The 25,739-nt window shown below is 38.2% G+C and overlaps 1 protein-coding gene and 1 long non-coding RNA gene across 6 annotated transcripts in view; one reads left to right on the forward strand and one right to left on the reverse strand.

Annotated features, from left to right (window-relative positions):
- The window catches only part of AKAP6 (A-kinase anchoring protein 6), a 539,311-nt gene that overhangs the window by 387,454 nt on the left and 126,118 nt on the right, over positions 1–25,739 (forward strand). For all 5 annotated transcript variants that reach the window (XM_077908985.1, XM_077908989.1, XM_077908988.1 and 2 more), the window contains one exon: positions 12,033–12,181. In XM_077908985.1, coding sequence (XP_077765111.1) covers positions 12,033–12,181 — 149 coding nt within the window. The remainder of the gene's footprint in view (positions 1–12,032; positions 12,182–25,739) is intronic.
- The window catches only part of LOC144320423 (uncharacterized), a 61,384-nt gene that overhangs the window by 33,672 nt on the left and 1,973 nt on the right, over positions 1–25,739 (reverse strand). The gene's annotated exons all lie outside the window — the stretch shown is intronic.

A 25,739-nucleotide genomic window follows, 5' to 3' on the forward strand; every position in this document is an offset into this window, starting at 1 on the left:
TTTATTTATTTGAGCCCTCTTTCTTTTTTCTTGGTGAGTCTAGCTAAAAGTTTGTCATTTTTGTTTATCTTTTCCAAGAACCATCTCTTAGTTTCATTGACCTTTTCTACTGACTTTTTAGTCTCTATTTCATTTATTTCCACTCTGATCTTTATTATTTCCTTCTTTTTATTAACTTTGATTTGCATTTGTTCTTCTTTTTAGATGTAGAGTTAGATTGTTTATTTGAGATTCTTTTTTTGTTTGTTTCTTGAGGTAGGCCTGTATTGCTGTAAACTTCCCTCAGAACTGCTTTTGCTGCATCCCAAAGATTTGGGTATCTTGTATTTTCATTTTCATTTGTCTCCAGGTATTTTTTTATTTCTTTGATTTTTTTTGTTGACCCATTAGTTGTTCAGTAGAATGTTGCTTGATCTGTACATATCTGTGATTTTTCCAGTTTTCTTCCTGTAACTAACTTCTTTTTCTGTACTACTGTGGTCAGAAAATGTGCTTGATAAGATTTGAGTTCTTAAATTTGTTAAGACTTGTTTCGTGGCCTAACATATGATCAGTCCTGGAGAATGTTCCTTGCACACTAGAGAAAAGTGTGTATTCTGCTTTTGCATGGAAAATTCTGTGTATATCTATTAAGTCCATCTGGTCTAATGTGTCATTTAAGACTGATATTTCCATATTGATTTTCTGTCTGGATGATCTGTCCATTGATGTAAGGGGTATTAAAAGTCCCCTATTATTATTTTATTGTTGTCAGTTTCCTTCTTTAGGTCTTTTAATATTTGCTTTATATATTCAAGAGCTCCTATGTTTGGTACATAAATATTTACAAATGCTATATCCTCTTGTTGGATTGATCCCTCTGTCATTATATAATGGCCTTCTTTGCCTTTTATTACAATCTTTGCTTTATCTATTTTTTCTGAATAGATTTAGAGGCACCATCTTTCTTTTAATTTATATTTGCATGGGATATCTTTCTTCAGCCCTTTAGTTTCTGTCTGTGTATATGCTTAGACCTGAAGTGAGTGACTTGTAGGCAACATATAGATGGATCTTATTCTTTTTATTCATTTAGCCACTCTATGCTTTTGACTGGAAAATTTAACCCACTTATTTTAAAAATAATTATCAATAGGTATATATGTATTACCATTTTTTTGATTTTGTAGTTTCTCTCTGTTCCTTTCTACTGTTGTAGTTTGGTGATTTTCTTTAATGTTATGTTTAGATTCTTTTCTCATTATCTTTTGTGTATCTATTGTAGATTTTGGCTTTGTAGTTATCATGAGATTCACATGTAATACCCTATGTATACAACAGTCTTTTAAATTGATAGCATCTTAAGTTTGAGCACATTCTGACAAGTCTACCATTTTACTCCCCTCCACAATGTGTTCTGTTTCTGATGTCCTACTTTACATCTTTTAATGTCATGTATCCCTTAAGTAATTATTATGGTTATAGTTAATTTTACTACATTTGTGCTTTAACCTTCTTATAGCCTTATAAGTAGTAATCTACAACCTTTACAATATATGTGCTTTTACCAGTGAGAGTTTAACTTGCACATGTTTTCTTTTTTTCTTTTTTTTTTTTAAGATTTTATTTATTTATTCATGAGAGACACACACAGAGAGAGAGGCAGAGACACAGGCAGAGGGAGAAGCAGGCCCCATGCAGGAGCCTGATGTGGGACTCGATCCTGGGACCCCAGGATCATACTCTGGGCCAAAGGCAGGTGCTAAACCGCTGAGCCACACAGGGATCCCTCTTGCACATGTATTCTTGTTACTAGTTAGTGCCTTTTCTAGAATATTCTTGGTTTGAAGTTTTTTCCTTTTAGCAGTTTGAATATATCATGCCACTCCCTTCTGGCCTGAAAAGTTTTGGCTGAAAAATCAGCTGATAGCCTTATGGGGGCTCTCTTGTATGTAGCAAGTTGTTTTTCTCCTGTTGCTCTTAAGTATTCTCTCTTTAACTTTTGGCATTTTAATTTCAATCTGTCTTGGTATAAATCTTTTTGGTTCAACTTGTTTGGAATTCTCTATGCTTCCTGGACCTGAATGTCTATTTCCTTCTCTAAGTTAAGGAAGTTTTCAACCATTATTTCTTTAAATAGCTTTTCTACCCCTTTCTCTCTCTCTCTTCTCCATCTATAATACTGATGCTATTCCTTTTGATGTTTTCCCACAGGTCTCATAAGTTTTTTTCACTTTTTAAAATTCTCTTTTTCTTTTTGCTGTTCTATTTGGGTGAGTTCCACCGCCCTGTATTCCAGGTCACTAATCCTCTCTTCTAGTTCTTCTAGTATGTTCAACTCATCTAGTGTATTTTTTCATTCAGCTGTTGTGTTATTCAGCAATGTGAGTTCTGTTTGGTACTCTCTTATGTTTTCTATCTCTGTTGAAGTTCTTACTGTGTTCATTCATTCTTTCAAGTTCATTAAACATCATTATGACCATTACTTTGAACTCTTTATTAGGTAGATTACTTATTTCATTAAGGTCTTTTTCTGAGGTTTTGTCTTGTTCTTTAACTTGGAACATATTCCTGTGTCTCTTTGTTTTTCTCAACTCTCTGTTTTTGTTTCTATGTATTAGATGAAAGAGCTACATCTCCAAGTCTTGAAGGAATGGCCTTGTATAGGTGATGGAACTTATTGATCAACCTTGCTCTAGCTTTTGTTTTTTTTCTCAGACTCTTGTAATTATCTAAGTAGACTGATTCGTTGTTGATAGTTCCCTGCTACTGAGGGTGTGCCAAAACCTCTCAGGGTTCCAAAGGGAGGGATCTAAGACAGTGCCTAGTTTTAGGATAATTGTAAGCCAGATCTTCAAGAATTATCTTTTAAGGTATTTAAATATCTACAATCTGTGGGTCTGCAATCATAAACCCTGCTGACTTCTAGACCCAGAGGTCTGGAGGTATCCCTGGGCAACAGTTGCTGATATGGCTTTAGATATGTGTATAAGCACCTTTCTGGGAGGTATCAGAAAGCTGTGGTGAGAACAAAGGAGGATGAAATTATTGTTTCTTCCCACCCATGTTTTTTTTGGGTACTTCCATTAGCCTCTGATGTACAGAAAAATCTAAAATCTTCCCCTCAGGTCTGAAGCTCCAGGACAAGAAAATAGGCCTGTTTTTACATGAAGACTGCAGGCGTATTGTAGTCTGGTGTTTGTGTAGTGCCCTGAGGGTGGTAGCCTGTCAAAGACTATCTCTTCAATTGTTTCAGACCTGTGGGAACCAGAAATAAACTCCCCTTAGCCACTAGAGCCAGGTATTCAAGGAGTATCCCCTGTGTGGGTTGCATGTTCCAACCGGATATGGTGGGGTGGAGTGAAGTTTGAAGACATTGGGGGAGAGTACTCAGTCAGCCCCACCATGGTGCCTGAGGGCTTATGACTGTGGTATTTGGGGCTAGGTGTTCAGCCAGCCCAGCCATGGTATAGTAGGGCATGGCCTCAGCTCCTGGGGGTGATTACTCCCACCAGAGCTAGCAGGCTAGGAAGTGATATGAAAATATCCCTGCATAGGACCAACACCAGTGAGACAGAAGCAGAATGCAAAAGTGGTGCCCATTAGTGCCTTTGCCTCAGAGAGAATCCAAACAGTTTCCTGCCTTTCTGGTAGACAGTTTAATATTAACAAATGGGTTTCCTTCACTTATGGTGTAGGTGCCTTTCAAACTGTTGCATCCCTAGGCTACTGGGCCTGTGAATGAGCCCTTAAGAGTAGATTTTATATTCCATATATCCCTGTAGTTCTCCTAGAAGGAAGTCCCATTGGTTTTCAAGGCCAAACACTTTAGGGGCTCATCTTTCCATTGCAGTTCCCAAGGATTGGGGTGTCAAAACCCCTTGCTCCTCAGGGCTAAGCTTCATATTATAAGATCCCTCTTGACTGTGGGTCATGGCATCTGAGGTGAGATTTCTTTTCAGACTGTGTCTCTGCCTATCCTCCTCTTCTCAATGTGACCCTTTTATCCTTTACTGTGGAAGTGCTGTTCAGTTAGCTGCTGGGTCCTTTCCAGATGGAATTGTTTTATATGTAGCTGTATATTTGTTGTGTTCATGACAGGAGGTAAGTTCAGGATTCATCTATACTGATATCTCACACCCTCCTCAAAGGAGATGCACTTTGAATTTAGTCCCAAAGGTGAGTTATTTTAGGAAATTATGAACCACCTACAATGATGACAAAAGCAAAAATGCATAAAATAAGCAGGATCTTGAGGGGTGAAAATAACAGTCTCAATGTAAAGGTGATAGCTCTAAATCCTGGAGTATGGGGAACTCTACCAAACAAAATCATAGAGATTTACAAGTGTAGATTCTCACCAACCCTGGGAGTCCTTGTCAGGGCCCATGGGGTCTTGAGACCTGTAGGTGCTTCCAGAAGAAGGGGCCATCTGGGCCAGTTGCATGAAAGGGATACAATGGGGGAAGGGGGAAAGAGAGGTCATAATAAATATATCAGGAAGAGAAAAAGGCATGTGCTTAGAGATACCACATTAAAGGTTAAGAAAATTCTGTGTAGTGAAAGTGGAAATATATTTCCAAGAGACAAAATTATTGCTGGGAAAAATATAATCCTCTCTCTCTCTCTCTCTCTCATCCCCCTGCCATTATGTAAAGGATCTTTCTAAGTAACCAGGGACTCTTACAAAAACAAACTGGCATTGTTAATGTCTCCTTCAAAAGTTTAAATGACTCTTCTTTTTTAAAATGAGAAATTGGATTTTATTGAGCTAAAACAAATTCCTACCCAGAAGATTAAAACTTGTTTTGAAGTGTATTGTGAAGATTACCACTGAAGACAATAGCTAAAGTTTTCATTCTATAGGTGTGTGATTGTTGTGGTGAGTTTCTAATATAATATATGGCATATAAGATCACTGTTAGCTGAATAAAACATTATCAAATGATTCTTGAATTAAAGAAGATTTTCTCCCTTTTTCTCCTAGAGAAGTTATGTATTTCAATAATTTTCTTTTGTCAAAGAAAAAATAGTCTCCTTTCTAAGTGAGAATGAAGCCAACAGTTTCAGAAATCAAGCTGAGGCTGCAGCCTTCAAACAATCTGTTTTGTTTCTTTGTACATTTTAAACCATTTCAGATTTTTCAAACTCAGTTAATTTATTCAACCAATTTTTATAGAGTGCCTGTCCTATGCCCTGTGCTGTGCAAGGTAGTATTGATACAGCAGCAAACATAGAATAAAGTCCTGCCCTCATGAGGCTTCTAATCCACTGGGGGAAGATGGACAATACAATATAAATACCATCTTTTGGCTAGATAGAGTAAGCATGTATGAAGGAGTATAGGGATTGCAGGGTGGTGGGTGTGAATTGAATTTTTAAGCAGGAGATCAGAAAGGGACCTGAATGAGAAGATGACATTTCTGTGAAGACCTGAGGGAGGTTAGGGACTAGCTGTCATGCAAACAAGGCCAAGTGCCCTTAGAGCATAGCATGGCTACCAGCCCTGCCGGAGCAGGCCAAGATAGGATGAAGACAGGACTCAGGACTGACCATTGGCATGGAGAATGTGGACAAAAGCCTGATCGGAGTGTGTTCAAGAGAAAATAGGAACAGAATTGGACATAGAGCATATATAAAAGTGATTTTGCTATAACAGAGAAATGGGGCTTTGGCCAGAGGACAGATTAGTGTCAGTGGTGTCTGGGGATTATTTCTTCTTTTTCTTCTTCTTCTTTTTTCTCCTCACCAAGGGGAAAGCAACAGCATTTTTCTGGCTGATGTGCTTATGCCATGAGAATAATACCGAGGAGAGGAAAACTTAATGTGGGAAAGAAGGGCAATTTACTGCTGAGGTGATAATCTTTATGTAGATAAGAGGAGGTCTGATGCACAAGTAGGGATTGATTTTAGATAGAAATATGGAAAATTTCCACAGAAACAGGAGGGATGGAAGAGGATGTGGACCCAGATGCAAGTAGGCAGGTAGCTACGGTGAGAAGCTATGAAGTACAGTATGAATGTGCAGGTAGACCTAACAGCATGAGTTAAAAAAGAGAGAAATTACTTTTAACATTCTCAGTATACTTAATCCAGCAAAGGATGCTGGGACATGCAGTGATAATGAAATAATTGACATTTCTTAACTATTTAGGTCTTATTCTCTTTAGGGCAAGGGTATGGGATATGTCTATATGTGATTATAAAAGTGATCTTGTGTTTAATCCTGTAAGGTTGTTAGGGAATTTGACCCCTCAAATTTATCATGGATTAGCTATTTGGTTATTAGATACAATATCAGGGGGAAGTATGTGGTTGAGTAATTTTCTTCAGGCCCCAAAGAAGGTTATTGAATTTGGATCACCACATACAAAGCCAAATTTAAATAAAATATTTTAGCACACTGTGTCTTCTGTTCTGATTAAGGTATTAATTTGTAGTCTGAATCTGAAGAGGAGTGTCCCTAGTGACTTAGGCTCTAGATGCTTATAAAACAAAGTGGGAAACATACTATTAATTATAAGCAGCAAAGGAATAATACTCAACTTCAGATGAAAAGTCAATGTTTCCAACTTTATTATGTGTATTAGTCTGCTAGGATGACAGTAACAAAATACCACAGACTGGGTGGCTTGAATAACAGAAATTTACTTCTCACAGTTCTGGAGGCTGAAAATCCCAGATCAAGATGTTGGCAGGTTTGGGTTTTGGTGAGGCATCGCAGCTTGGCTTGGAGTTCTCCACCTTCTCCCTGTGACCCCACACAGTCTTTTCTCTGTGTGAATACTCTTCATCTTATAAAAACACCATTCCTATTGGATTAGGGCCTCACCCTTGGGACCTAATTTAATCTTAATTCCTTCCTTAAAGACCTTATCTCCAAATATAGTCACATTAGGGGTAAAGGATTCAAAATATGACTTGGCAGGGAGGAGGGTACTCAGTCAATAACATTATGTTAAAGGTGTACTAGAGGTACAAGTTACTAGAACCTCTTCAGCACTTATTTGGGACACTGGCCTGATGGAAACTTGATTCTCTTCTCAATGCAGTGTTCTAAAAGTCTATCAGGAGGTAGGTTCTTTATGAGCATATTTGGACTAAATACATCAGATGACTCTCTTGCCATGACAGAAAAAGAAAGATGGAAAAAGATGAGGGCTTTCACAGAAACAATGACATCTTCTACTGGCATATTGTTGGATAGCATCCAAATTCCCTAATCTGACATCCTCTACAGCCAATACCCTTCACTGTTAGACTCTTCATCCAAATGCCCCCAAAGCTCCAGCCACTATTCTCTGAACATGCCACATCCTTTCACAACTCTAGGTCTTTGAACAGACAAGTTACTCTGCCTATAAAGATATTTACCTGCTTCTTCACCTGGCAAAATCATACTCATACTCCCAGATCTGGTTCAAATGCCATCTCTCAGGGAACCTGGGTGGCTCAGTTGGTTAAGCGTCTTGCCTTCAGCTCAGGTCATGATCCTAGAGTCCTGGGATCAAGTCCTGTGCAGGCCTCCCTGCTTGGTGGGGAGCCTGCTTCTCCTTTTCCTGCTTCCCCTGTTTGTGTTCTCTCTATCTTTTTTTCTGTCAAATAAATAAATAAAATCTTTAAAAACAAAACAAAACAAAACAAATGGCACCTCTCTCAAGCTTTTATTGCCCGTTCCTCACTTGCAGACAATTAGTTATTTTTTCAAGTCCCATCCTCCCCCCATATGCATCTCATGTGGAATACTTGTAGCTCTCTGTTGGCATCATTCCTTCCTCCACTATACTGTGGTCCCTTCTTTATCATTCTTTGTATCCACAGTCCCCGGTGCAGTCCCTGCAGTCTCAGGTGGACACCTGAGAATGGTCCAATGAACGTATGAGGAATAAATGGATGGATAGATGAATGTACAATTCATTTATTCAGCAGTTATTTACTGAGCCCCTCTCATTTTCCAGATACTGCCAAGTTGTGGGGAATACAAAATAGCAAAGGAGACAGACACAGCTTCATTATGGAGCTTGGAGTCTGGAGATGGAGACAGAAAAAAGCATAAACCAGTAAACACAAGAAGTTTAAACTGTTATTTGCTGGGAAGGAGATTAACACTGTTCCAAAAGAGAAAAAAATAGAATGAATCTACCTTTGATAGGGTAGTCAGGGTAGGCCTCTATGAGAGAAAAAAATGTCAACTAAGAGCTGAAGGACGAGAAGAGCTTAGTAAGAGAATGTTCCAGAGAAAGAGAACAATATGTGCAAAGGAATATTTCCTGAGACAGGAAAGAGTTGTTTAAAGAACCTGAAAGTAGGCAAGGATGACAGGGGCATGGTGATTAAGCAAGAGACAAGTAGAAAAATGACATCTGAGGTAGGCAGGAACCAAACCTCTTGGGGCATGGAAGAAGTTTTGGGGTTTTTTTGTTTTGTTTTGTTTTGTTTTGTTTTGTTTTGTTTTGTTTTGTTTTTGCCTTGATCTGAATTCAGTATGCAACCAACTTATGTTTTATAAAAACGACTGTGTTGGGATCCCTGGGTGGCGCCGCGGTTTGGTGCCTGCCTTTGGCCCAGGGCGCGATCCTCAAGACCCGGGATCGAATCCCACGTCGGGCTCCCGGTGCATGGAGCCTGCTTCTCCCTCTGCCTGTGTCTCTGCCTCTCTCTCTCTGTGTGTGTGACTAACATAAATAAATAAAAATTAAAAAAAAAAGTTTAAAAAAAAAGACGACTGTGGAAACTGTAAGGGGAGATTGGAGAGGTAGGAATGGGTGAAGAGAGATGCATGTTAGAAGATAATTGTACTGCAAGGGAGAGGAGACAAAGGCTTGGACTAAGCTGGCAGGAATCAGATTGGGCAGACAGACAAGAGAGACATTCTGGAAGAGGAATCAATGGAATTTAGAGAGTAAATGTCTGTGGGAAATAAAAGGAGTTAAGGATGACTTTCAGTTTTCTGACCTGAGCAACACATGGTGCCATTTGTTTGAAAGGAGAGATATACGTACAGAAAATTCTGAGGGATGTGGTGAGAATGAGAAGAGAGAGTTCTGTTTTGAATACTTGTGCCTAAAGTAAATCTAAGTGGCAATGTCAGGTGGTTGGTTAGATATGTAAATGTGGAGCTCAGAGGAGAAGATTGGAAGCCATACCGGTATAGACTGCACTGAAAGTAATGGAAAATAGTATAAATAAAGAAAAGCAGTCCAGAATTAAGCCCTGAAGCAACAACAACCAGTGATCTCAGCTATGATTCAGAAATCAATCAATGAGCCATCTGTAAAACAGATTGGAGATGGTGGAGAAGGAAAGAGGGAGAATGATTGAGAATCCATCACATTAGGTCAGCCAAAGGGTAATGCAGACCTTGAGTAGAATAAGTAAGAACTGATCTTCTTTCTGGTCCATCACTTTCTCATCTCACATCCTAATGTCAACCGTTGCTTCCAGTTTTATATGTCCAACTTGGTATTTTCACGTGTTTACTGAACATCTTGTTTTGGCTATTTCACCAGTACTCAAACCCAAAGACTCAAATCTAACTCATCTGTTTCATCCATCCATATTGCTTTTTTTATACACCTACTCCCATTGGTGGCATCATGGGGCTCTCAGTGACCAGGAAGCAACAGGTTGATCTGTCACAGGGTCTATTCTCTCATGCTCCTTTTTATTTACCTTAAAGAGTAAGTTGCCAAATTCTGTTGATAGCACATCAAGAATGTTATTTAATCAAGCTGAGCTACCATTTGTAAAATATAGTCCAAAAGTGTCCAGTATTATCATAAATGCTAATAAATAAAATCCTTTTAATCAGACATCCAATGTTACTATTTTTTTTAGAAGTGTATTTTCTTCAAATCTTCCTCCTAAAAATTCATCTTTGGACTAAGATATAGTATGAGAAAAATTTAACCGATCTGCAGGGAGATTTAGACTGGCAAAGCCATTCAACCTTAGCAGAAGGAGCTACTTTGGTTCTATTTTTATCATCACGTTTAGGAATGAATCACTGAAAGCAGAGAGAGAAATAGAGATCGATAGGAAAGACTTGGGCCATCTAACTCATCTCTTTGTTAGTCCAGGGAAGTTTCCTATGTCAAATGCCTGTGAGATATTGTGCAATAAAAGTCTTACATTGCAACATTTCAAACATTTTCATAAGGTGACTAATTATCCTCCAAGTTGCACTCAGCATTGTTCTCTAAACTCTTTTCCATGTATCTCTGTCATATGAGAGGTGTGTCCCTTTGTACACAGAAATGGCAGAGGATCTCAAAGGGATGAGGTCCAACTATTTTTTCATAGTAGTGATATCTAAATTAAGCCGATCTCACTCTCAATGACTCTTTTTGTGACCAGTGACATATACATTTGTGAGGTCATTATCCAGAACAAAGTGTGGTCCAGCTTGTTGCCTTAGGGCGGTTAAAAATATATGGGAACCTCTAGGGATCAGACATGCCTCTTGATCCCTAATGGTGGAGTTACACAATTTGAATGGGGTTTCCACTAGAATACTTGGTGTGGGATGATCTCCTCGTTATCCCTACAGCCTTGAGGAGGGGCATTGGGGAGGATTATTGCTTTTAAGTTCTTTGACTCTCAGTTACCAGTTAGTTTGGGCAAAAAAAATTCACATGAACCAACATACAGATTACAGTTTTTAACTGATTTCCGAAACTTCAATAAGAATATAGTAATTTGAGCATTTTTTTTTAAAGTTTCTCCTCCGTAGTCTAGACTGTTCAGAATTAGAAATTGTAGAAAGCAACAACAAAGGAACTCCAGAATGGTTTGAGATCTTACACTTCATAAACTGCCCATTTCATTTACAGAGTCCTGATTTGCTCTTTTAAGCAGCTGCCACTTTATACCTCTGGTTTTGTTATTTTATTTTATTTTATTTCTTCTTCTTCTTCTTCTTCTTCTTCTTCTTCTTCTTCTTCTTCTTCTTCTTCTTCTTCTTCTTCTTCTTCTTCCATGGTCAAGTCTATAAAGCCAGGGATCATGCAAAAGGCCTTGGTTGGCTCACAAAAAGTAGAAGGTCATGTCTGACTTGGCTTTTCTTAACTATTACAGAATTCTGGCAACTACCCAACAGCTGACCCAGAACTGTCTTTAACACAATATGTAATTAAATTAGAAAGAAGTAGCAGCTTTAAGGCTTATCAGAAATGTTAAAGGACGTGCTTGGATTTAGTGAAGTAGGCCAAAAGAAAATAAGAGCTGCTTTGGCCTACAGTGCACAGGAACTCAGCATTTCCCCTCCCTTTACCGTGGGCAAGCATTCCTGGTCTCATCTGGTGTTCTGGGGAACCCTAAAGCCACAGGGATCATAACAGCTGCAATAAATAAAGCATCTATTCAATACATTTCCATGCCAAATATTATTCAGCATTCTTTTAGCCTTGGTTTGATAGAAAACAGCATGGTGAACTTACTACCTCTCTTTACTACAGTAAGCCCCAAGTAACTATGAAGGATATAACAATTCAACCCAACATGTAAGCAAAATCACTATTCCTTCTATTTTAAACTTAAGATGATAACACAGAGAACCCCTCAAAATGTAATCAAAGAAGTCTGTTGTCACTATTGAAGATGTATTAGAATTAGTACTCGGCTTTTTTTATTCTTCTCAGGGAAGATAATGAGAAACGTTCAGAATCTGTGTCCACGCAAATGTATGGGTTGGAGGGAGATCTTTAAAAAATAAATGTTACATATGTGGCAATATGAAGAAGAATATTATTAAGGAATTTCACAGAATTTTTATGTAAAATCTCATCATACAGTATCATGATCTCAGGGATATTTTGTGATATTTACTGAGTCTTCTGAGAGTTCATTTATTCAGGTCATATTTTAAGGAGGGACTTATAGGATTCAGATCTAAAATATAATTCTGTAATATGCCCAGCTGATCCCATTAAATCCAGCCCGAAAAGGAGCAGTATAATGATGTGAACAATTCCCATTCTTTGCGTTGTTACACCTCACTTGAAATGCATTCCTTGAGGATTAAAACAGCAATCCCTCTTTGTTTCTCTCTCCAGGCTGAGGTTCAACTCTGCTACCTGGAAGCACAAAGAGATGCTGTTGAGCAGATGTCCCTCAAGCTGTACAGCGAGCAGTACACCAGCAGCAGCAAGAGGAAAGAAGAGTTTGCTGATATGTCAAAAGTTCATTCAGTGGGAGGCAATGGGTAGGGAGCTCTTCTTTTTGTTGTTTTACTGTCACCAATCTCGATTTTTTCAATGATTCTCCCCTACCGGGTGTTCGGCAAGCATTTCCTCCTTAGTGGGCATATCAGGAGAAGCTCAGGAGAGTAGGCATCTGTGTTCTGTTCCATTTATGTGAGAATGGGAGGCTGTGGATTTTATCTGCCCTTGTCATTTACCCCAGAACTTCCTAACTCTGTTGTCATTTTTTTTTCCAAAACAGCCTTTTTTTACTAGTTTCAAATCTCCGTTTTGAAGCAGAGATGGTAGGAGTGATGTGTGACTGCGGCGTGCCCATGGTGTTGGTCTTTCTTCTTTGTAAATGTTTTTTCAGTGTTTCTCCCCCTTTTTAAACTTTGCCATTTATTTCAAAGTCTATCCAAGGAATTTTAAATATCAAAACCTCACTGGAAATCTGGTAGAACATAATTTTCCTGAAAACATAGCTGTTTAATAATCCTTTAGAGACCCTGGGTTAGCCAGTTGGCTTCACATAAAGTCAATTGGAATAACAGACTAGCCCTAGAATTGTCTATCGTACGTGAAAGGACCGAACAAGTTCAGTGACCCATCAACAATTTCATTCAGCCTGAGACATATGGCTCCATTTGCCTTATACTAACTACCCATACTATTAAATAATTAACTCATACATCCAGATATTTTCAAATGACTTTAAAGTTATTTAAATATTGTGTGTGTATTTTTTCTTTTCTGTCTTTTCTGGCTCAATTCTATTATTTTATAAATAATTACCAAAGAGTAAAAGAGTACTAATTAAATTTAATTATTTCATTATTTTAATGACTTAATAATAAGTATACTCACAAAAATGGAAACAATAATCTATTTCACTTTTATACTTGAGCCAGACTTATGATAAAGGGAAGAAATCATTCCCCCAAGTTCCATTACATGTTAATAAGCGTTATATAAACCTATGGCATGTAACTGTAGTCAAAATATTCCCTGAAAAGTCAGGAGGAAAGAAATCCTTTCATGCACTTATTTGCACTTATATTTTAAGTGCTTATAGTTACAGATATTTGGGGATAAATTAAGTACTGATTATAAATTCTGTCTTGTGATAAAACCCAGGGTCTAAGAATCCAGGGAAAGGATAAGAGTTCTAATTCTGCTTAGGAAATGGCAATGGACTTTTCAAGTTTTCAAATTTCAGATTTTCAAATCTATATAAATTTGCTGCCCTTGCTAGACTATTTTATACATAGACACATTATGAACATATCTGATTTATCTTAGATGACTCAGTAGACATTCATAAGTATTTAGAAGAAGAAAAGAGTAGCAGCAAATAACAAAGAAAAGGTTAAATCTTGGAGCAAGAACAATAAGCTGTTTTGAGGCTTTAACGTGCTTTAGTTCCTCTCAATGCCTAAATAGTCTTTGGTGTAGATGCAAGCACAAACTTTAGGTCACATTTTCATGTTTTCTAAAAGCCCCAAGGACTGAGCGGGCACCACGTGCTTCTGACCTCAGATTCCAAGGACCCAACCTGAGTACTTACTCTGGGTTCCACAAATCATAAATTTGCCCTGGGAATTGCTTAGTTAACAACAAGCATTGTTCTATAAAGTGGGAGTAGGTGAACTTGCCTGATATCCTTTGTTTATGTTCCTTGGGGTGCTGAAGGCTGTGCATTGTGCAGAAATTTAAGAGTGTGCTGAAGAAAAGGCAGCTATTTAATACTAGGGACAAAAACCATATACTCCTTTTTATTTTCTGTTTACATACAGAAAAGCATTGTTGGAGGAATGCATGTGGGTGAGGTTATCTGGGGTGTCCTGCCCCCAAGACTCCCTGCTCCCACAGTCAAATCCTTAATTCCGGAGCCTTAAGAACACAGTCTTGTAAAATTATCTGCTCCAATGATACATAAACTTCATTAACTGTTCCTTTTGTTGTGTAGAATGAGCATTGTTTCCAATAAGCAACTGTGGGAATAGTGTGGGCTTTCTAGGGTCCTCATTCCATATACAGACATCCAATCCACTAAAGAGAAAATTAAGCTGGTGATACAATTCATATATTTTTATTTCCTCCCCATGTCTACATGCATACTAGGAGTACGTGGTTGAAAAAAAATGTACAGGCTATGCCAGGGAAGATTCAGCTGTTAGGTAGAACGATGATCTTAAATTTCTAGGAAGTTTACATAACCACAATATTGCTTAGAAATGAATTTGCACCTCTCTGGCTCGATAAAAAGTTGGACATCAAGATGCTAGAACAGAGCTTATATACAACTATGAACTGTGTGTCTAACAGTCATGAATATGTGTGGTGGAAAGATTTTCCTGAATGTATGTGAGGCTGTCTGAATGCTAGTAACAGAGTTGTTTACCTATGGGAGACATTGGCACTGGCTCTACATTGCAAAGTGGGAAACCGTGGCTTTCTGGAGGGACATGCAATGCATGAATCACCGATGATTCTTTATGGGAGCAGATTGGTGCTTTTTGATTCCTGGCAATCTACATGAAAACATTTACAAATTGTTTGGTTTCTTTTGCCTGGTAAATATTCACTGAAGGCCTACTGTGTGAATGGCATGATAGTCTGAGCAGAGTTTGTCAAGAACACTTACCTTTTGTATATTTTGTAAAGTGTAACCATCTTTCTTCCTGACACATTTTTCTATCAAGAGGTTGTCTGATTTCATTTTTTGAATTTTAAAGATGCTATTTAATTCATTAAGTAGCATCCTACTCGCTGTCAAGACTTACTGTCGATCACAAACCATGTCTTTTGTTCAGTTTATAAATGATAGAACTGGAAGGCAGAAAGGTGAGGTGACTGGCACGCCCAGGATGATTATCTAAATTGGAGCTAAGATCTCAATGCAGAGCCTTTGGTCTGAATGCAGTGGACAGTTCATCAAGTCATGCTTTGCTTTTTCTCTGAGGATTTCATTCAGACTCCTGATAACCATTTTTTCCTCTAAATCCTATGTTGTGCGTATTCCATAGTGTATGAAATTAAATTATGACATTTTTCTACTCTGGAGAAATTGAAGAGTCTTAAGGAGATTTGATTAAAGCCACAAGGAAGTTTGGGCAAGAACATTGGGAAGTAAGCTTAAGTGAAAACAAAATTGACTTAATTCATTAATTTGCCAAATATTACTAATATGAAGTGCAGAGATTAAGGGCAAAAAGGAGAGGCTCACGGTTTGGTAAAAGAAGCCAGTTTGTAGGCAGCATGGAATAAAGTGCTAAATTAGAAATCTTTTACTGGGTAGGGGCTGTGGCTCATGGAAGGCAGACCTCAATTCTGACTGCAGTGGGAAGAGTTGGAGCAACTCAGGAAAGACAGTAGAGAGAGGACTGTGGAGACCACTTTTGAAAGAATGCTTGGTTAGTGATGTTGAGCATCTTTTCATGTGTCTGTTGACCATCTGTACGTCTTCTTTGGAAATGTGTCTAGGTCCTCTGCCCATTTTTTAAATTGAATTATTTGGTTCTTTGGTGTTGTGTAAGTTCCTTATATATTTTAGATGCTAACTTTTTATTGGATAAATCATTTGCAAATATCTTCTCCTATTGAGTAGGTTGTCTTTTTTTTCTTTTTTTTTTTGATGGTTTCCTTTACTATGGTAAAGCTTTTTATTTTGATATAGTCCCAGTCGTTTATTTTTGCTTTTGTTTCCTTGCCTTAGGAGATATGTCTAGAAATTGTTGTTATGGCTGATGTCAGAGAAATACTTCCTGCCTGTGTTTTCTTCTAGGATTTTTATGGTTTCAGGTCTTACATCTAGGTCTTTAATCCATTTTGGATTCATTTTTGTGTATGCTGTTAGAAATTTGTCCAGTTTGGGGGCACCTGCGTGGTTTAGTCCGTTAAGCATCCAACTCTTGATTTTGGCTTAGATCATGAACTCAGGGTTGTGAGATCAAGCCCCACACTGGGGCTTAAGAGTCTCTTGGTATGGAGCCTGCTTAAGATTCTCTCTCTCCCTCTCCCCCTCTCCCCTCTTTCCTCCTTTCACTCTTTCTCTCTCTCTAAAAAAAAAAAAAAAAGAGTCCAGTTTTATTCTTTTGCATGTAGCTATCTGTTTATTGAAAAGACTGTCTTTTCCCCATTGTATGTTCTTGCCTGTGTTTACTGCAGCGCTATTTACAATAGCCAAGACACAGAAGCAACCTAAATATCCATTGGTAGATGAATAGATAAGGAAAATGTGGTACATGTACACAATGGAATATTACATAGTCATATTACACAGAAAAGGATGAGATAAGGCCATTTGAAACAACATGGATAGACCTAGAGGGTATTAGCTAAGGGAAATAAATCAGACTGAGATAGACAAATACCATAAGATTCCACTCATAAATAGAATCTTAAAAAATGAACAAACAAAAAAGCAGAATCAGAATGATAAATGCAGAAAACAAACTGATGGCTGACAGATGGGAGAGGGTAGGGGATAAGCAAAATGGGTGAAGGAGAGAGGGAGATATAAGCCTCCAGTTATAGAATAAATCACAAGATTTAAAAAGCAGAATGTAAGGAATATAATCAGTGATATTTGTAGTAATAGTGATGTAATGGGACAGATGACTAGCGATACTTATGGTGAACATAGCATAATGTATAAACCTGTCAAAGCACTAAGTTGTATGCCTGAAACTAATGTAACATAGTATGTCAACTATACTCAAATAAAAAAAGGGGGGGGGGGGAGAAAGAAGGCTGGGTCAGGGGAAGCGCTTTTCAATTTAATCTGAACAAGTGTTTATTGAGCACCTACAAAGACAGACCATGTAAATTCATGAAATTTACACTGACAGCAAGGAAGTGTTACAGTAAGCCAGCATTTGAAGCAGAGGGTGCTAGAGGAGCTCAGAGGAACAGGGTGGACTCCATGAGGCAAAGCTACATCTGTTATGCTCACCATACTCTGCCCTGTATCTGCTACAGTGCTTGGCATGTGCTAGATGCTCAGTGAATGAATACATAAATGAGTAGCTAAAATTGGTGTGGGGGTCAGGGAGAGGGAGCAAAGATCTGGAATCATCAGACTGCCTGCTGGTTCCATATGACTGGAAAGCAGGGTAGAAAGTTGGGTATATGTGAAAAATAAAGCTTGGGAAGAAGGTGAAGTCCAGCTCTTGAAGTTAATCATTGAATTCATGGTTGTTAACCAGGATAGTGCATCAGAATCACCTGTGGAGCCTTTAAGCTGAGAAATGCCTGCCATCCCCCACCCACACTGAAAATTCTGATTCGGGAGGCAGGCATGAGCTAAGGATATAAATATGTTCATTTGCTCTAACGTTCATTTCTGGTTGAGAATCTTTGCACTAGTGGTCTTCAAAGTGTGTTTTCTGGACCAGCAGCATCAGCATCTCCTGGGAATTTGTTAGAAATGCCAATTCTCAGTCCCACTCTGGACTTAACTAAATTGAGAAGTCTAGAGCTGGGGACCAAGCAACCTTTGTTTAATGAGCCCTCCAAATGATTCTGATGCTTCTGTTTGAGAAACACTGCTTTTGTCAATGAAGATTTTAGTTTAGAAATTAACCGAGAAATTAACTGAGAATCCAGGAGACAGGATTGGAGACTAAAGCCAGAAAGAACTGATGACCCATCAGATGAGGGAATGAGAAAGAGAGAAAAGAACTACTCTGAAGTTCTAATTGCTAGTTCAGGGAGGAGAAAGAAAATAGGAGGATTTGGGAGGGTGCCTGGGCGACTCAGTTGGTTGAGTGTCTGCCTTCAGTTCAGGTCATAATCCTGGGGTCCTAGGATGGAGCCTTGCATTGGCTTCCTGCTCAGCGGGCTCCCTGCTTCTCTCTTTTCCCATTCCCTGCCTGTACTCTCTCTGACTCTCTCTCTCTCTCTCTCTTTCTCTCAAATAAATAAATAAAATCTTTAAAAAAAAATGAAATAGGATTTGGATTCAAATGGCTTTTGTGTCATTTATATTGAATATTTGTTGAACAACCATTAAGTGCAGGCTGTACTACGGATGTAGAGACAATGGGACACCGTGTGTGGCAGATGTATATAAATCAGGAAGACCTTCCATAAGTGTCATGGAATATGTCTCAGAGTCAGAAATGGCAATGAGAATGCTTCCTATGGAGACAGCAGTGTATACAAACCTCTAGAACCAGTAAAGGCTGCCCAGCATGTCAGTTTTGAAACAATATTCTGGCAGTGGTGTGAAGAATAGATTGGCATGGGCAAGAGTAGGCAATGCTCATTTAAGATGCTATTCCAGTCATCCAAATAAGAAATAGGGCCTGACCTGGGACAGTAGCAATGGAAACTGAAAGTTTCTAATGGAACTGAAAGAAGGAAGTTGAAGACAGGCCTTGGACACCAAGTAGGTAGGGGGCATTAAGGGAAGGGGACTTTAAACATGGACTTCCATGGGGCACCTGGGTGGCTAAGTGACTGAGTATCTGTCTTTGGCTTAGGTCATGATCCCAGATCGAGTCCTACATGGAGCTCCCTGTATGGAGCCTGCTTCTCCCTCTGCCTATGTCTCTGCCTCTTTCTCTGCATCTCTCACGAATAAATAAATAAAATCCGAAAAAAAAAAAAAAAAAGAATGGACTTCCATGATTCAGGCTTGTGCCCTTTGGCAAATGGACATGTCTTTCACTGAGGTGGGGAAGAAAAGGCAGTTGCAGGAGTGGGGGGAGGGAGGTTGAGTGTTTGGGTCATAGTTCTTTTGATGTCTGTGGAATATTCAAGTGGAAATGCCCAGGAAGCAGATCCGGAGCTTAGGATTTTTGGGCTCCTCAACCATCAACAAGGACAATGTGGTAACTATGGGGTCGCAGAGGCTGAGAGAGGTAGGAACTGACTCTATGGTGAACTGCTCCCCCACCGAGGTGGACATAATGTTATTTTTAAGGAATGCTTGTTTGAAAAAAGTATGGATAGTCCAAACATTTTGATTTCAGTTGGAATCTTTCCTGCTATATTATGCAAGTCTTCCAAAATAAAAATTCTGTCATTGAGAATTCTAGGTGGTACCCTGACTGGCAGGAATTTAGAGCTACAGTCACCTATTATTTTCTGTTTCAAAGCTGCAGGTAAAAGCTTCTGATCCCAGATATTAGAGTGAATTAGGACTGCTCATATAGCTTCTTAACTACACAAATCACATTTACCTTTAGGGATAGTCATGAATTCCCTGTAGTCTAATTTTTTAAAGGAGGAGAGAATGTGTACTAGATTAAAAATTAAAGATCTTAATTCAGGTTGGCACTCTTCTGCTTTTTAGCTATGTGACCTCGACTGGGACACTTAACTTCCTCAAGATGCAATATCTCTCTCTGTAAAATGGGCATAGTTATCCCAGTCTACTTCATATTCTTAAATTAAAAAAAATTATTATCAAAGTATAGTTGACATACAATGCTGTATTAGTTTCAGATGCACCACATAGTGATTCAGCAATTCTACACACTAAGCAATGCTTATCCTAGTAAGTATAGTTATCACCTGTTACCATACAATGTTATTGCAATAGGGATCCCTGGGTGGTGCAGCGGTTTGGCGCCTGCCTTTGGCCCAGGGCGCGATCCTGAAGACCCGGGATCGAATCCCACGTCGGGCTCCCGGTGCATGGAGCCTGCTTCTCGTTCTGCCTGTGTCTCTGCCTCATTCTCTCTCTCTCTCTGTGACTATCACAAATAAATAAAAATTTAAAAAAAAAAAAAAAAAAAAAAAAACAATGTTATTGCAATATTATTGACCATATTCCATATGCTATACTTTTCATCTGTGACTTATTTATTTTATAAATGGGAGTTTGTACCTCTTAATTCCCTTCACCTATTTTGCCCATCCTCCTACCCTCCTAACTCCATATATACTTTGTAACCCAGAAATACAATAATTGATAAGAAAATATCTGAAATATTTATAATGTAATAGATATATAAAAATTAGTGAGTGAAATATGCATTGAGCAACTACTGTGTAGCAGGGAGTGATATGAGATGCTTAGAATAGAAAAGATACAAAAAACTTTATAGTCTAGGGAGGTATAAAGATAAACTCCGATACATCCTTATGAAACAGTGGGTAAAATTCAAGATAGAGTGTATTATGGGGATACTTAGGAGGTCTGCCTAATTAGAGAGATTTATGGGGGGAGGGAATATCTGAGCTGTTATAAAAGGTACATTGATAGAGAAAAAGTGAGAATCTCAACCACAAGACAGTAACTGTGTAGGGAGGGTGTGTGTGTGTGTGTGTGTGTGCGCGTGCACGTATGCGTATTGAGGTTTACTATAAATACTAATTTGATGTTGTTGAAGCAGAAGAGCATGGAGCTCTTTTTGACTCTGCTTCCTGAGATCAGGAGGGAATACCAAGCAAGTTCTTAGGGACTTCTGCTCCTGTGGTAAAGTTCTAGAAGATACCTCAGTCTCATTGGCCACATGCCAGGCTTTCTCTGGCTATGTGGAAATTCGAGCAATGTCTGCAGATGGAGACATAGTCAAGGTTTATGCCCTATATCTAAGAATATATGAGTAATTCACCCCTTACCATGCAAGGTTTTGGTATAAAATTTACTCCGAAATACAAACAGATAATTCCCAAGCACAACAGATTGAAGTAAATGAACTTTTGTTTTTTTTTTTTTAAGATTTTATTTATTTATTTATTTATTTATTTATTTATTTATTTATTTATTCATGAGAGACATACAGAGAGAGAGACAGAGACATAGGCTGAGTGAGAAACAGGCTCCCTGTAGGGATCCTGATGTGGGATTTGATCCCGTGACCCTGAGATCATGACCTGAGCCAAAGGCAGACACTCAACCACTGAGCTACCCAGGTGCCCCCTAAGTGAACTTTAAATAGACAAAAGTTTGGCAGGAAAGGTGAGTCCATTTTCCTTCAGAAAAAGAAGCATCTGGGATGCCTGGGTGGCTCAGTGGTTGAGCACCTGCCTTTGGCCCAGGGCGTGATCCTGGAGACCTGGGATCGAGTCCCACATCGGACTCCCTGCATGGAGCCTGCTTCTCTCTCTGCCTGTGTCTCTGCCTCTGTGTGTGTGTGTGTGACTCTCATGAATAAATAAATAAAATCTTTAAAAAAAAAAGAAAAAGAAGCATCTTTATATTTGTATGAAAAAACACATACAGATATATATAAAGCATTGCCAAAGGGAAATGATTTTGACAAATGAAGACAAATATATCACTATTTAAAATATTGTTTGATTAAAGATCAAATTTGATTCTCTAAATTAATTAAGCAATAAGATACACTGAATGGTTTTAACCACCTGAGAAGGGATATAATCACCCTGGATTTTACTGCTGCAGGGTGATCTTCAGGGTTTTCTGTTGAACAACATACCAAAAATATCTCTGTTGCAGTTAGAGGAACATAGGTGCTTGCTCATATTGTCTCGCTGGTTCTCTCTCTCACATACAAAATGACCATTTTTAATTTGTGCTCAATGGGTGTTTTTGGAATATTTAAGTATTTTGAAATAATAAAATGTTTTCTTTTTGGTATACACCAGCCGTAAAATGAAGTACCACCTCTTATTAGAGCTAATGTTGACGGTGTTCTCAAAGATAAATCACTAGGCAACCCCCCAAAAACTTTATTTCCACCATGAATTTCTACTTTCTTCCTCTGACTCTTATCCTGTCTCAATCTAATGAATAGCTGATGTTCATTTCATGTTGTTTTTGCTCCATCTTTTGTACTCTGATGTTATTAAATAGGGAGATTACAACACAGCATGCAGTTAAAAGGAGCAGAAAGTACCTGGCTACCTTCTGGATGACTGCTATTCTGGCTACTATGCAATTATTAAAATCGGTGTTTCTGGGCAACAAAAAAAGAATCTCACCAGTAGAACTGTATTCATTGGAGTCATGATATTATACCCTTTTAATGTGCAAGTACATTAAACTAATTTTAGACCTGGACAATCTTCCACTTCAGTGATCTAATGCCAACCATGCGAAGGATTCAGCAAAGGGCAAACCAGAGAGGCAGAAGCATACTCTTTGGGGAACCATTACTTCAAAGTTAACAATAAAATCAACTTACAAAGATATATATCTGTATCTCCCTTCCATCTTAATTTCTGTACTGCCTTGAAGAGTTGATGAGGCCCATTGAAAAGGCAGATAGACGCTAGCAGGGACAATGAGAGTACCAAAGACAAATCTAATCTACCTCATTGTAATGTGCAGAGCTTAACTCTTTAAAATGTATTCCTTTATTCATTCTCCCATTTTCTTCACAGAGGATTTGAGTCAACTTACAAAAATATTTACAATAAAATAAAATAAATATTTGACAGAAGTTAAGCAAAAGCAAAATATGCGTAAGAAAACAAACAAATGCTTATTCTCTGCATGTCCTCAAGAGGGGTTGTGATTTGGCTCTCAATTTTCCATACCAAAGAAAAGAAAAAAAAATCTCCTCTATCAGAAAATTCATGGTGTCCTAGGATTAAAAATAATATATATCAAGGGAAGCACAGCTTCTTTTGCCACTGAGGCCTGAGGAGTTTCTCCTGTAGTTCTTTAAGGAGAAGACAGGCATCTGTGATACTATATCCCGACAAGAGAAATGAAATTCCCAAGGCGGTTATTAAACATGGGCTGAAGAAGTGATGTCAAAGCATAATTCGGTAAGGACAGTTCTACAAGTAACTAAAACCCTGTAGTCTGAGCATAGCACTCCCTGGTCAGGGTCAGCCTTGATGGAGGAGATAAACAAAATCATTGTAGGTGGGCTCTCCATGTTAATTCTGCTAATAGGCTTTTGTTAGGAATTAGGTGGCAGAGAGTAATATCCAGACTATTTACTTCCTGCCCTAACCCTAAGAGTAAATATTCTATTACCTATTAAATCTTTGAAAACCTGTGAGACTGAGAGTGGGATGGTCCTTTTACAAAAGGTTAAGCTGCCCGACGTGAGTCGGGTGACCCAGTATGCCAGTAGCATGTGTAGCTCCAGTCCACTCTAACACACAGATGACAATGTAGGAAGATTTATTTTCTCTTTTTTTGATGACATCATCTCTTGTTTTGTATTGTCCCTCCATTTCTGTCAAAATCACTACTGATTCTAAATTCTTCAGAATGTTTTCCAGCTCTTTGGCTAGACTTAGTTAAAAGCATATTATCTGGAAATTTAGATAAGAGTTTGACTTCCTGACAGCCTAACAGAGTCCTCCAAATACATTCAGAAATCTACACTGATATTTCTTTTTTTTTTAAGATTTTATTTATTATTCATGAGAGACAAAGAAAGAGAGAGAGGCAGAGACGTAGGCAGAGGGAGAAGCAGGCTCCATGCAGGGAGCCCGACATGGGACTCGATCCCAGGACTCCAGGACCATGCCCTGGGCTGAAGGCAGGTGCTAAACCACTGAGCCATCCTACACATCCCCTACACTGATATTTCTAATTGATATTTTCTAACCTTGGAGATTAGAATTTTGTTTTGCTTAATGGCTTTTGTTACAGTAACAACTGCTTATGGACAAGCAGCCCATGAGTCCATGAGAAAGTGGGGCCAGTCATTAACAAATTTGTAGGGATGGTTTTCTTTTTCTCAGGCATTTTCACATGTATGTGGGCATATATGAGAATTGAGAAAATTACTGCTGGAAAGAACTCCATATTCCTTTTTATTTATTAATGGCAAAGGCAGGCTGCTTTTCTCATGAGGAAGTCGCTCATGAATTTTCATTCAAAATAGTAAATTAGTGTCCACACTTTAATATGTTTAGAGTGGAAAGGGATTCTACATGCAACTGTGCATATCAGATTCCATGTCTAGAAAGCTAAATTTTATTCTTTAATGATATTATGATTGGGGCAGGGGCTCCTGTCCTATCTCCCTTCTGTGCTTACATGCCACATGGAGTAAAGGGTGATGGGAAATTCTGATCTGTTATTAGTATTTTACTTTAGTAAAATTCTTAAACCATATTTGTACAAGATTTTGTTACCACTCCCTTTAGTGTCTTTCTTGAAAAGCAGAGGCAAACTTCCTTGAGCAAATAATGTGAAGAGTGAACACTTAGTGAATATTTGGGGAAAGAATCAATATGCTAAAGAAGCTAGGAAAATTGGATCATTTAATAGAAGTCCCACTATAGACAAGCTGGTATTTCAGGAACCAGTCTTCTGTTTTTGGGTGTGTTGGTGTGAAACAAACCATTAAACATATAAAAGATGGAGTCTTAAGTGCTCCCAAATACATGTTACTCAGACTTAGGTAGAAAAATTGCCAGGACTTTTTAGTGTTATCTTTTCTTCAACCAATAATTGCTCTATTTTGATGATTTCTTCATCTGGTTGTCTGTTTTAATCAAAATTCCTCAGTGGGCCAAGCTGAAACCTCATATATTCACACACACCTCCCATTGATTTCACTTGGGTGAAACTTTATCTTTTAAGCAAAGTTTAAGTTGAAATGTTGAGTTAATGATGCTCACTTTAAATACCAAAGGCTGAATGCATTTATGTATTCAAACACTTAGCTAGTCAAACATAACTCCCATCAGGGTTTAGAGGAAGGATTATTTCTTAAACTATGCTAGCCTTACAAATAATGTATTGCTACCCAATCTGCAGAAAAATGATACCAAATAAGCTTGTTAGTATTTTATTTCTGTGGTGAAAAGCCCTGGAATCTTTTTGTAACCTTGAAAAGGCAAAGTAAAATGGTGGACAGGCTGTTGGGAAATATTTTTGTCAATTACCCATAGTAGTTAACCCAAATTTAGAAATATACACTAAAGAAAAAGTTGCACATTTATTTCTCCATAGCCTTCTCTCCATCTCTATTAAATTCTCTGACTATGAAATAAATACATTCATAATTCTGTACTTGTCTAACAAAAACTGACTTTGAGTTAGATGGCTGTTTCTCCTCATAACATGCATAAGCGTCTCAACATCCTAAAATGGAAATGTAAACCTATAATAGAAATGTCCAACTCTTTTATTGTGATCCCATTTAAGATCAAGTATATGGCAATTTAAAGGAGAAATACCCAAAAGAATACCATTTTGGTAATGTGTTTGCTTTATAACACTTTCCTAGAGTATATATAAGTTTGCTTTGTAATATTTTCATAGAGAATGTGACAGATTCACAGGGTCCTGAAAAGGTATGCTTTGAGATCTTTTAACATCTAACAGATTATAGGGACACCTGGGAGGCTCAGCGATTAAGTATCTGCCTTTAGCTCAGGGCATGATCCTGGAGACCCGGGATTGAGTCCCACATTGGGCTCTCTTCGTGGAGCCTGCTTCTCTCTCTGTCTGTGTCTCTGCCTCTCTCTCTCCGTGTCTTTCATGCATAAATAAATAAAATCTTAAAAAAATCTAACAGATTATATATATATCTGACTGGATGAGTTAATACAAACCAAAACACAACTAACAGAAAAAATTTTATGAGGAAAATCTCTCCAAAAGAGTAGTTCTCATGTTTATATTCCTTATGAGATTATGAGCTACTTGCTATAATTTCAGTTGCCTCTCTCTTCTAAAAAGAG

The sequence above is a fragment of the Canis aureus genome, chromosome 9 (genome assembly GCF_053574225.1).
Source record: "Canis aureus isolate CA01 chromosome 9, VMU_Caureus_v.1.0, whole genome shotgun sequence".
NCBI classification, from domain to species: domain Eukaryota; kingdom Metazoa; phylum Chordata; class Mammalia; order Carnivora; family Canidae; genus Canis; species Canis aureus.